At 42.2% G+C, this 13,892-nt stretch overlaps 1 protein-coding gene across 1 annotated transcript; it reads right to left on the minus strand.

Annotated features, from left to right (window-relative positions):
• Positions 1–1,225: 1,225 nt before the first annotated feature.
• LOC135552941 (Na(+)/citrate cotransporter-like) lies at positions 1,226–13,850 on the minus strand. Its single transcript, XM_064984897.1, has 12 exons — positions 13,329–13,850; positions 11,911–12,039; positions 11,559–11,695; positions 10,573–10,790; positions 10,213–10,369; positions 9,967–10,089; positions 9,635–9,847; positions 8,370–8,476; positions 8,103–8,224; positions 7,114–7,275; positions 5,583–5,720; positions 1,226–5,330 (listed from the first exon to the last, which is right to left on the minus strand). Exons 1-12 carry the CDS (start codon positions 13,428–13,430, stop codon positions 5,205–5,207), a joined length of 1,734 nt encoding a protein of 577 aa, XP_064840969.1. The 5' UTR covers positions 13,431–13,850; the 3' UTR covers positions 1,226–5,204.
• Positions 13,851–13,892: the final 42 nt, after the last annotated feature.

Here is a 13,892-nt window from a genome sequence, read left to right on the forward strand (position 1 = left end):
GGTTGGCAGCATCATGTTGTGGGGATGCTTTGCTGCAGGAGGGACTGGTGCACTTCACAAAATAGATGGCATCATGAGGGAGGGTAATTATGTGGATATATTGAAGCAACATCTCAAGACATCAGTCAGGAAGTTAAAGCTTGGTTGCAAATGGGTCTTCCAAATGGACAATGACCCCAAGCATACTTCCAAAGTTGTGGCAAAATGGCTTAAGGACAACAGAGTAAATGTATTGGAGTGGCCATCACAAAGCCCTGACCTCTAGAAATTACCTCTAGAAATTGTGTGGGCAGAACTGAAAAATCGTGTGCGAGCAAGGAGGCCTACAAACCTGACTCAGTTATGCCAGCTCTGTCAGGAGGAATGGGCCAAATTTCACCCAACTTATTGTGGGAAGCTTGTGGAAGGCTACCCAAAACGTTTGACCTAAGTGAAACAATTTAAAGGCAATGCTACCAAATACTAACTGAGTGTATGTAAACTTCTGACCCACTCACATTCTTAAAATAAAGTGGTGATCCTAACTGACCTAAGACAGGGAATTTTTACTAGGATTAAATGTCAGGAATTGTGAAAAACTAAATTGAAATGTATTTGGCTAAGGTGTATGTAAACTTCCGACTTCAACTGTAATGAATGTAAGTTTACAAGGGGTTTCTTTACATTCCAGGACCTGCTGGGAAGAACATAACTCAAGCCAACAAAAGAATACAAAAACAACTTCTGACATTAATGCTGGCACAGCTCCCGTCCATCTATATACTGTATTTCAAACTGCACTGTAAGTCACACTCTTTAGGGATAAGCAATGTCTTTCATCTATTTGTATGAGAATAGGTCATTCCTTTATATATAAGAAAGGTACACAGTGTTCTTGACTGCATTTAACAACGCTTCTGTCCAGACTGAAATGTGGACAAGGTACAATATATTTTCACAATGTTCCAGGAAGGACAGCATTTCATGTGCCATTCTCCTTGAAAGAATTTATCCTGGGTGAGTGATTCATTTTCCAAGACAACCAACAATTTCACATTTCATTATGTAATTCATGGCACACGGCTGAATTAAGTTATTAGTAGCAACTGAGGTTAAGAAACATCATGCTTCCCAGGCAACACTTACTGAATGTATTGTTCTTTTAAGTGAAAGAGATATACACGTAACAATTATGAATGAAAAAATACATATTTGGTCCGTTAAGATGAATAAATATTTTATCTTCATCTTAGTTGTATTTATTTCACACGATCAGTTTGCAACAGTGTATCAAACCAGTGAAATCTGTATACAGGATTGCATGAACCTATAAGGCACTGTACACAGAGATGTAGTTTGTCATTTGTTTTACGATGGGCTGAACTACACTCCAATGTATTCTGTAACAAGATACTTTCAAGAGCTGTATTGTGTTTTCCTTTTTTATAGCGGTCCACCATTTTGTGGCTCCCTTTCACCTTGCATTGGTATCAGAAGTCTGATAGAAATATGGTGTGATGAAACCGTCTGCTAAATGAACTACATGAACAGACTTATGGTAGCAGGTTTAGGAGAACTTACATAGCAGGTTAGGAGAATTAGGTGAAGCTGTATACCATCTAGACATAACCCTGAAACAAGGCCAATAACAATACCCAGTGTGCTTTGCAGTTCATTTTGGTATGTGCATTTTCACATATACAGTCAGTGTATTCAACTAAGATAAACAACAACTCATCACAGTCATAGCAAGGAAAATGTTTTTGCAACCATTGCTGAGAATGTTGTTGCTGTTTGGGCTGGCTACTTGCAAGTGTATTTCTGTATTTTAATTAAAAACATTTCAAAATACAAGTATTTTGTCATTTATTTTTGATATTTTGATCTTTATGATATTTTGTAATTGTATCTTGTAATTGTTGCCCATCTCTGACTGTACATGCAAGCAGCCCAGACATTTCCTTTCCATTTTGGCCATTTCAGAGTGTACAGTAGCAAACTCCATATACAATACACTATAAACTATATTACATCTCATGAATATTGTCACGCCTTGGTCTTAGTATTTTGTGTTTTAGTTTATTAGTTAGTCAGACCAGGGTGTGACATGGGTTTATTATGTATTGTATTTTCGTATTGGGGTTTGTAGTGTTTGGGATTGTAGCTGATTAGGGGTGTGTGTGTGTTTAATAGGTTGGCTGCCTGAGGCGGTTCTCAATCAGAGTCAGGTGATTCTCGTTGTCGCTGATTGGGAACCGTATTTAGGTAGCCTGGTTTCGCTTTGCATTTCGTGGGTGATTGTTCCTGTCTCTGTGTAGTGTGCACCAGTCAGGCTGTAATTGGTTTCACGTTCTGTTTGTTATTTTTGTATTTATTAGTTATTCGTGTATAGTTCGTTCGTTTGTCTTCACTAATAAACATGAGTAACTTACACGCTGCATTTCGGTCCGACTCTCTGTCAACTAAAGAAGAACGCCGTTACAAATATCCAACTTTTGATCAAGATAATACTACAATAATTAAATAAAAAAGTTTTGAAATACACATTATATTACTGTTATAACAAAGGATAAACATCAACGCGTCAGCACACAATAAATAACCATTGTACAGTGTATTCACGTATCTGAGTTTTCAATATGTTTGCATTTTCCAGCCCCAACGGTTAAAGTTGAGATAAAGTATGTACAGAGGCATCTCAAGTTGTACAGTCATACAGTATTCAAAGTTCAAGTACAATGCACCACATTTCAGCACTGAGTATTAGCAAAATCAAAACAAGTTAATCTAAGACTAAGACTATACACTAACAAAAAGAGAAGATGACATACATTGTTTGATCATGGAAACATACACTATATATGCAAAGGTATGTGGACACCCCTTCAAATTAGTGGATTTGGCTATTTCAGTCACACCTGTTGGTGACAGGTGTATAAACTCGAGCACACAGCCATGCAATCTCCATAGACAAACATTGGCAGTAGAATGGCTGTACTGAAGAGCTCAGAGGCTTTCGACGTGACACCTTCATAGGATGCCACCTTTCCAGCAAGTCAGTCAAATGTCTGCCCCGCTAGAGCAGCCCCAGTCAACTGTAAGTGCTGTTATTGTGAAGTTTTTAAAATGTATTTTACCTTTATTTAACTAGGCAAGTCAGATAAGAACAAATTCTTATTTTCAATGACGGCCTAGGAACAGTGGGTTAACTGCCTTGTTCAGGGGCAGAACGACAGACCTTTCGGTTACAAGTCTAAAACTCTAACTCTAACCACTAGGCTACCTGCCTCACCATGGAAACGTCTAGGAGCAACAACAACTCAGCCACAAAGTGGTAGGCCACACAAGCTCACAGAACGGGACCGCCAAGTACTGAAGAGTGTAGTGAGTACAAATTGTTTGTCCTCGGTTGCAACACTCACTACCGAGTTCCAAACTTCCTCTAGAAGCAATGTCAGCACAATAACTGTTTGTCGCGAGACTTAACGAAATTAGTTTCCATGGCCTAGCAGCCGCACACAAACCTATGATCACCATGTGCTATACCAAGCGTTGAAAAGCTCACCGCTATTGGACTCTGGAGCAGTGAAAACGCATTTCTGGAGTGATGAATCATGCTGCACCATCTGGCAGACTAACGGACAAATCTGGGTTTGGCCGATGCCAGGAGAACGCATGGTTTGGGCTAGGCCCCTTACTTCCAGTCAAGGGAACTATTAACGTACCAGCATACAATGACATTCTAGTTGATTCTGTGCTTCCAACTTTGGCAAAAGTTTGGGGAAGGACCTTTCGTGTTTCAGCATGACAATGCCCCAGAAATGTTTTGTCAAGATCGGTGTTGAAGAACTTCACTGGTCTGTACAGAACCCTGATCTCAATCCCATCTAACACTTTTGGAATGAATTGGAACGCCTACTGCGAGCCAGGCGGTGTGTTCAGGTGTTTACATACTTTTGGGCATGTGGTGTAGTTCAGAAGCTAAAGGACAAGTTCATCAAAAACAGTAAACCACAAATGGATTTTAAGCAACTCTGAGTCTTGAGATATAAACAGACCAACATGTCAGGATTTGGCCAGGGTTGTTCCGGGTTTTGGTCACTAGATGCCCCCATTGTGCTTTTTGACCTTATGTTTTTTCCCTTGATCCCCATTATTATTTGCACCTGTGCCTCGTTTCCCCTGATTGTATTTAAACCCTTTGTTTCCATCAGTTCTGTGCTCTGTGTTTGTATGTTAGCACCCAGCCCTAGTGTTCTGTGTACTCTTGTCGATTCCGGTGGACGCTCTTGTAGAATTTTGTTTTTGAGTATCTCTTGAGGCTTTTTTGTGCTATACCTACCACCTTTTGGATTTGCCATTTTGTATTGAAGGACTTCTCCTTTTTACTTTATTAAATACACCGTCTTAAGTACTGCTGTGTCTGCCTCATCTTCTGGGTTCTGCTGACTATTCGTGGCTCAGTTGGTTAAGTGACTGTTTCTCCCTCCGGAGACCCAGGTTCGTAACCGGGTCCTGACACAACAAATATGAAACAGAAACTATGTCTGAGAGTGAGAAGTTGAGAACATGTTCACTGACATTTTCTCTTGAGGTGCTGACCTGTTGCACCCTCTACAACTACTGTGATTATTATTATTATTTGACTGCTGGTCATCTATGAACGTTTGAACATCTTGGCCATGTACTGTTATAATCTCCATCCGGCAGAGCCAGAAGAGGACTGGCCACCCCTCAGAGCCTGGTTCCTCTCTAGGTTTCTTCCTCGGTTCCTGCCTTTCTAGGGAGTTTTTCCTAGCCACCGTGCTTCTACATCTGCATTGCTTGCTGTTTGGGGTTTTAGGCTGAGTTTCTGTATATCACTTTGTGACATTGGCTGATGTAAAAAGGGCTTTATAAATACATTTGATTGATTTGATAGAGATAATGCTTGGGCATTTTGAATAGGACTGGACATTCTGTATAACACATTACAGCATTAAAAGTACAGTAGTGATACTCTCCACCCTTCATCATTATTCTCTCCAGTTAAACTCATCCATCCATCGTTCTTTCCACAGGGTGATTCAAGTGTCCTTCGTAATGGAAGCTACGTGGCGTTTCTCCCAACTACCCAACACACTAACACGACCAGTCACGTTGATTCCTTTCTCGGTAGAGGTCTCTAGCACATAAGGGGCCCTCCATGTGTTCCTCATGGCCTGGCCCGGGGACCCTCGGGGCCCTCACACCCCAGTAGTGTTGGCCCAGGTAGGGAAGGTGTCTAGGTGGAACATGGCCCTGCCCCAGCTATTGATGGCCAGAGTGATGCACAGGACGCCGATGAGGTTCATCACTATACCTGTCCTAGCCTGGGAGCGAGAGAGGGGAGGCACAACTGGGTGTGATTTCAGGGTCTGTTAGCAATCATTCATCATTCATACTGAAATCAAATTAACTATAGGACTGGACAACTGTCCCCAACTTATGGGGAAATGGCAATATAAGAAGTTTCCTAAATTGATTAGGATTTGTTTGCTATTATTATTTTAGTTAATTAATAAAAAAAGATTGACAATGCAGTAGATAATATTATCTTTGTAAAATGGTGTACTCAAACTCACCATGTCAGAAACCTTGAGGTAGCCAAATGAGAAGACGATAGCATTGGGCGGTGTGGCCACAGGTAGCATGAAGGCAAAGGAGGCACTGAGAGTACAAGGCACCATGACGTACAGAGGATTCATTCCAATGGACTGGGACTGAAATAAACACATAGACACAGACACACATTTTCAGCTGTCTGAGCCTGGGCTAAGTGTGAGTCCCAAATGGCACTCGTTTCCCTACATAGAGCACTATTTTTGATCAGAGGCCATGCGCCCTAGTCAAAAGTAGTGCACTATATAGGGAATAGGGTTCCATTTGGAGTGCATACCTAATGACAACACTATAGTCTTCTGTGCTGCTCTTCTGCACCGTAATCACTGGCTCATAAGTATCTGATTTTAGTGTTTGTAATTCTAGGGTTCAAAATCGTCCATTAGGCGTGTGCAATAAAGATGCAATTAAGATGCATGCTATGTTGTTTGGGATCTGAGTCATGGCAGGCAGAATGGAAACGCACAACAGATTTCTCCAGAATGGGGTAGAATCACAATGTCATAGCAGAACATAGATTAGAATGTGAGCCTCTAAAGAGTTGTTTAGTCTCCCCCAAAAAATTAACACGACAGTAATTCTTTTGAAAATGAATAATGGCTGAGATCATTTTTCATGTCATAATTCTCATCCCTCTGTCATGCTCTTCCTCAATGGATATAATGGATGTTATATTATATAGTTGGATTCATTTTTGTATTAGTATGTTACAGACACATAAAACAAGCAGCTAGACTCAAAAGCACACGTCCGAGTAACCTCTCTTTCCCAGACTTCTCTGTAAGTAGTAGTTGGTTCACTAACCCCATTTTTCTTCCTACAGTATTCTTCTCCCTCTTTCACTCACCCTTTTCCACACTTATGTCATCTTCATGCTCTCCTGTTGGCTTTGACCTCAATAAATCCCTCTCTCTATACCCCAGCTTGGAACATTCCGGCATGGCCCAGCTTGGGTCCTCTCTTAGTGCTTGGTCACCGGGCACAGTGATACCATTCGTCAGTGTGGATGGGGGTGGGCACCAGTACAAGCCACAGAGTTTAATTGGTGTGTTTGGTAGGGTGGCTATAGAAGGAAGGGCCCAAGGGGACCAATGTATTAAACCCAAACAACTAAAGGCCAGGGCAGCCAAGCAAGGACATGTAGGCCAGCTTCCACTGGGAGTAGTTTCAATGCTGCACTCCTATAGGGGAGACTGGTAACTACTGTACTTCACATCAAGGAGCTGTACAGTATTGCAGCCCATTGCAAGTAGTCTACCACTACTGCTTCTGCATGTACTCTACATGTCTGAGTGTCAGAGCAGTTTACCAGACTGGACAGCTATTGTATTCCTGCTTACAGTTGTGTAGTATTGTAGTATTGTGTAGTAATGTAGTAGTGTGTGGTGGTGTAGCATTGTAATGTAGTATTGTGCAGTAGTGTAGTATTGTGTAATATTGTGTAGTAGGGCTTAGTATTATGTTATTAATACAGAGTTTTGTGTTGAGTCTTACCATTGAGGCGAGGACAGGTAGGAAGAGAGTGGCAGTGGCCACATTACTGGTGCACTCGGTGAAGATGGCGATCAGCAGACACAGGATGATAGCGATGGCCCAGGGTGGGATGGTGTAGAGGGGAGTCATCTGGTCCCCCATCCACATAGACAGACCTGACTCCTGCAGGGGCACATACATAACCATACAATGAGTCAAACAACCATGGCACTCTTCTTATGCTGTCGGATACATTACCAGACCCACATACATCTACATATGTACAGGTAACTGCCAAAACAAAGGAAATTTGAGTAAATGAGGGATATAAAGTAGATTGAAGGCAGGTGCTTCCACACAGGTGTGGTTCCTGAGTTAACAAGCAATTAACATTGCATTAATATGCAATATGCTCATGGTGACCCAACGCCCTATTAAGACACTTTATGTTGGTGTTTCCTTTATTTTGGCAGTTACCTGTACATACTGTGTACAGTATGCAAAGGCAGAAAGGTGGATTTTAGTGTACTCGTTTCCACTGAAGTGACTTAGTAAGCAGCTGATATGTCACCTGTGTGATCCCACATGATATACCATATGTGTCATCGTATTTGGGAAGTGTACAGGGTGGAGCTGTGTTAGCTAATCAAAAATGTCCCTTTGTCACAAAGATCCTGATGAAATGTAGAATGATTCAGTTCTCAGTGGGGATCTGACTTTTTTGGTTAAAATGTTTCTGTGGAAAGCAAACAAGGATTACACCGTACAGATCTAGAATCTTTAATTTGAGCCAGTTTGCTACAGCATATAAATAATCCTGCAGCAAAAGGAAATGAATTATTATGTGGATTATAATTAATGGTCATTTAAGAAGGGGTTGCTACATTTTTCGTACAAACTTCAGAAGCCTTTTTTAACCTCAAAGTTTGAAATGTTCTGCATGTTAGGAAAGTTCTCCTGCAAGAGGGAGATCCTACATCTGTATGTACATACTGGCCCTTGTCTCTCACCTCGCTGCCCTTGGCCAGGGCGAACCCTCCCCCCAAGAGGAGAACGATGTTCCAGGGTAACTTCTTCTGGGCCACCTTCCAGGTCAGCAGAGCTGGTGTGGGGCCAGCCGGGTGCTGAAGCTCTGTAGAGGGGTTACCAAATCACTGTTACAGACATGCCATTGTAATGGTCTTCAAGTCTTCATATCCTTAGATACTAAAGTAGCATACTGAATATCAGGTACCGTGGGGGTTACATTTGATGTGTGGTTTAAAAACATGTTTTACCAGTGTCAAAGCTTTGGGATCTCCTGCAGCAGAAGCGTGGGGGCTTGGAAGGCAGGACGAAGAGAAGGACAGCGATGAACAATGCCACTGTGGCATCAGTTACATACCTGGAGGGAAGAACGGATAAAGAAAGGGTGGTTATCTGTCAGCATTCAGACACACAATTCATGTTTTCTTGCTTATTTTTTCTTGTGAAGTATTCAAGTATGTGGGAAGTGAGAAACATGACGATGCTCGTTGAAAATCTCATCCCAAAATCATGTGCATTAACATGGAGTTGGTCCCCCCTGTGCTGCGTTAACAGCCTCCAGTCTTCTCGGAAGGCTTTCCACTAGATGTTGGAACATTGCTGCGGGGACTTGCGTCCATTCAGCCACAAGAGCATTAGTGAGGTCGGGCACTGCTCTGTGCAGGCCAGTCATGTTCTTCCACAATCATGACAAACCATTTCTGTACGGACCTCGCTTTGTGCACAGGGGCATTGTCATGCTGTAACTAGAAAGGGCCTGGTGATGGTGATCTTAGGCTTGTGTGCAACTGCTTGGCCATGGAAACCCATTTCATGAAGCTCCCAATGAACAGTTATTGTGCTAACGTATCTTCCAGAGGCAGTTTGGAACTCGGTAGTAAGTATTGCAACCGAGGACAGACCATTTTTACGCGCTTACAAGCTTCAGCACTCACCGGTCCCGTTCTGTGAGATTGTGTGGCCTATCACTTCACGGCTGAGCCATTGTTGCTCTTAGATGTTTCCACTTCACAATAACAGCACTTACAGTTGACAGGGGCTGCTCTAGCAATGCAGAAATTTGACGGACTTACTTGTTGGAAAGGTGGCATCCTATGACAGTGGCACGTTGAAAGTCAATGAGCTCTTCAGTAAGACCATTCTACTACCAATGTTTGTCTATGGAGATTGAATGGCTGTGGGCTTGATTTTATACACCTGTCAGCAACGGGTGTGGCTGAAACAGCCGAATCCACTAGTTTGAAGCGATGTCCACATCCTTTTGCATATATAGTGTATAACTTGTCAATACAATGTTTTTGTAATGGTCTCACGTCTTCTATGTATTGATTAGGGCTGAGTCTCAAATTGCACACTATTCCTTTTATGGCACACTACTTTACACCAGAGCAATATGGGCCCTGGTCAAAAGCAGTGCACTATAAAGGGAATAGGATGCCATTTGGAAAGCATACTTGGCGTGTGTAATATGCTGTGCATGTACAGTGTAGTATTTATGAACAGTAGACAGCCATACTCTGCATCAGCGTTGAAGATGTATGTGGCCCAGCCTGCCACGAAGCCAGGATCTCTGGTGAACCACAGAAACACCAGACAACTGAACAGACCCAACACACTCAGCTCTCCAAAAGACATGGAGCCCAGCTGACGATGCTGCTCCTTGATCACATTGTACACAGATATCTCTTTCTCTGTCTTTACTGCCCCACAGCCCCACGTCTTCTTAAAACTGGGAATGGAGGGAGAGAAAGGGGTTGAGGCTTAAAGGGTGACTTCAGTAGTCAATTGAATTGAATAGGATGATCTCTGACTGAAAGAAAAAGCATGTCCTTTTAATCTGAAACTCACTTGAATCCCATAAAGACAAACTGCAGCCAGAGCCAAGCCAGGGTCAGCATCAGGATCATGTTGGGGAAAGCAAAGCCGAACCAGGACGCAAAATTGATGACATCACCATTGTTAGGAAACAGTCTGAGGGAAACAAAAAATATTATTAACATTAGCACATAAGGAAAAATATGATTTGACAGATACATGATTTGAAAGATGTACTAAAATATGCTGAGGACACAATCCATAGCTGAAGGTACCCACTGGTTCATCTGTCCCTTGAGCACCAGATTGGGGCCAGTCCCTGTGAGGGTGGCAGTGCCCCCGATGCTGGCCGCATAGCAGACACACAGCGTCATCCCCTTACACATCTTCTTCTTGTCTGCAGCTTCCTTACGCCAGATAGCCTCCACAAGTGGATCTAAACAGTCCAAATAGGAACATTAACATAGCCCAAGTAGTCACAGAGCAAAGAAAACTAATTTGCATTGCAAACTGCGCATACCTACGCTCCTTGATAAGCTTACTTGATAAGCCCAGAGTTCATTCAATGGATAATAACCCCTTTCAATAAACTCACAAATGAACTGTTCATTAATTTGTCCTTCTCTGCTCAGTGCTCACCATGTCCCTCTGCCTGTTTCTCTGTCTGTTTGCTGTCAGTGGGGTCCTGAGGTTGGGGGTTCTCCTCAGTGCTGAGGATCATAGGCATCTCAGTCTCTGTGTAGTTGTTGAACTGCTCCAGAACAGCCTGGACGATGGGCACCATCATGGCTGTGGTGGCTGTGTTACTGATCCACATGGACAGGAAGGCTGTCACCCCCATGAAGCCCAGCATCAGACTGGAGAGACAGGAAACCATAGAATGACATAGAGAATCATAGGAATTACAGGATCTTTATGGAGGAAACACAGGCCTCAGCAAAGAAATGTGGAATAAGAATTTTCTGTAACACTTAACATAAAGCATAGCAAACAGGTTTAATGCTTTATAACTTGTTATAAGTAGGTATGAGCTTTTAGAAATTCTTATAACAAGGCTTATAAAATGGTATATTCCTCTACACTCTTAGAAAAAAGGGTTCCAAAAGGGTTCTTCGGCAGTCCCCATAGGAGATCCCTTTTTGGTTCCAGGTAGAACCCTTTTTGATTCCAGTTAGAACTCTTTTGGGTTCCTTGTAGAACCTTCTGTGGAAATGGTTCTACATGGAACTCAAAAGAGTTCTACCTGGAACCAAAAAGGGTTCTTTAAAGGGTTCTCCTACGGGGACAGCCAAAGAACCCCTTTAGGTTCTAGATAGCACCTTTTTTTAATAATATTGTATGCAAAAAAAATCAAAGTCTCTCAACGGGCTTTACTGAGATGGATCAGACCAAGTAAAAGGCAGAATACCCTCTGACACTGAGAGAGTCAAATGTTAGGCAATATTTCCACATCATGTATAATGGCAAGGTCAGTACAATATAACATACCTGTAGATAGTCATAAAGATGAACTGATTTTCCTTATCTAGAGATAGATATAGTCCCACACATAGCAGGGGATTTGTATTGATGGGTTAGTTAGTTAGTTAGTTAGTTAGTTAGTTAGTTAGTTGAGGGTCACTCACAGAGCGGGGCGCACCCCTACAAAGAGCAGCACTCGGAGGGCAATGCGTTTGTGCAGGTTCCAGTGCTCCACTGCCACCGCCACCATCAGTCCTCCCACAAACAACATGTTGGTGTCCTTCAGATACTGCATACACACCTGGAAAACACACACAGATAAGTGACTCATGGGTCCACGGTGCATTTGTGTATGCACATGCAAACATCTACCAATACTGTATCTACTACAACAATATGCAGACACCATTGCGAAGTATAATGAATGTCAGTAGGCTACTATAGTACAGTTTGATTAGTACAGTTTTATTGTAGTTTAATTGATCATGATATTGAAAGATGTCTTCACAGGCTTACGTCTTTGGACTGCATGATGCCAAACATGGGGAAGAGGACAGCAGGGAGCAGGGCAGTGACAGCCAGTGGTAAGGCCTCTGTACACCAGTACACTGCCATCAGGATGATCACATAGGCACATCTGGCCTCCTGCACAACAAATACATATGATCCAACAGGTCACCAACAGGTCAGAACATCCAACACCACCACACCTGGGAACGAATACTGCTGGCTCATACAGATGTAATACCCTGCTTCTCACAGCAGGACAATAATCCTGCAGCAACAAGAATTGTGAATTATTATTTGAATGATAATCAATAGATTTTTTTTGTTGTTAGGGCAAATCAAGTTTGACATTTTAAAGTGAAAATTATAAACTTTAGAAGCCTTTTCAAACCTTGATACAATACAATTTGCATTTCCTGCTGCTCAGGAATATTCTCTGCGACAACAGAGTGATCAAATTAAAATAGCAGAGCTGTACTGTTGTTAGAGACAGAAAAATGATATAACACAAAATGAACATATCATCCTAATGGGATAGATTATAGCTGATTGGTACTGAGACATGTTGTTTAGGGTCAAAGATCACTGTGTTGTAATCCATGGCAGCACTTGTTTGTCTCAACTGTACACTGATCAGACCACACGTATCACTCAGCAGTCCTCTATGATGTGTGTGGGTGTGTGTGTGACGGATTAGTTGTGATAAGGTTAGTATTGATTCTGATACACTGAAACTACACACCAAGGATAAGACAAAGATAACATGCGTATAGCCCCATGTGTGATGCAGTAGTGGCAACACAAGGACAGAGTCTCAGCTTCAGAGGCAACAGGATACTGTAGTCAAAAGTAGTGCACTATAGTGAATAGGGTGCCATTTGGGATATAACAATATAGGGTTAAAACAACAGGGAGGAAGGGAGGATGGTAGCCTAATGGTTAGGATTGTTGGACCAGTAATTAAAAGCTTGTTAGTTCAAATCCCTGGGCTGAGTTGGGGAAAAATCTGTGAATGTGCCATTGAGCAAGGCAGTTAACCCTACTTGCTCCTATAAGTCACTCTAGATAAATATATAGATGTCTTTAAAGAAAATGGTTCAATGCTGTAACTCACTGTTCAGGCTGCCTCAATAGGTGCAAGGCTGAACAAAACCTATGTTCAATGACTAAATGTCTCTCAACCACGGAATGCAGTTAGACCTGCTTCAGTACCGTGTCTAATTGAAGGTTTATGATAAATGTAAATATACAAACATCGTTGAAATATAGAAAACTAGTCAGAAATGACCAACTCCTTTGCATTTAACAAATTAAACAATATCATTAAACAAAAATATGAAACCCGTTTGCTTACAAGATACATCAAATATATTTTCGTTTAAAAACGTGTGTATAAATCTGTGCAAAACGTGTGACAATTTACATACCTTTGTTCCAATGACTAAAGGCAGCGGGAGAAGAAGTAACGGGGAAGAGAATAGAACGATCTCATTCTTCAGATTCCGAAGAGATTTCAGAAATGCTGCCATCCTTTGATTTAAGGCGATACTGTGGTAAAGAAAGTTGGAGTACGAGGAACGGATTGTTTTGCGCCGAGCAGCTCAGGGGAAGGGAGGGAGTGAAAGGGGGAGGAACAGGGAGTCCCGCAGCAGATATTCTTTATTTTATTTAACATTTATTTAACTTGGCAAGTCAGTTAACAAATTCTTATTTACAATTACGGCCTACGACGCTGGACCAATTGACGCTGGACCAATTGTGAACCGCCCCATGGGACTCCTGATCACGACGGTTGTGATACACCCAGGGCTTGGACCCGGTCTGTAGTGACGCCTCAAGCACTGCGATGCAGTGCCTTAGAGCGATTCGGCACTCAGTATCCCAAAAGATAATAGGAGAGGGATGAGACCTCACGAACATAATGATGGGTAACAGGAGAGTGAAGAGACCTCACGAACATAATGATGGGTAACAGGAGAGTGAAGAGAACT

This window comes from Oncorhynchus masou, chromosome 13 (assembly GCF_036934945.1).
Source record: "Oncorhynchus masou masou isolate Uvic2021 chromosome 13, UVic_Omas_1.1, whole genome shotgun sequence".
NCBI classification, from domain to species: domain Eukaryota; kingdom Metazoa; phylum Chordata; class Actinopteri; order Salmoniformes; family Salmonidae; genus Oncorhynchus; species Oncorhynchus masou.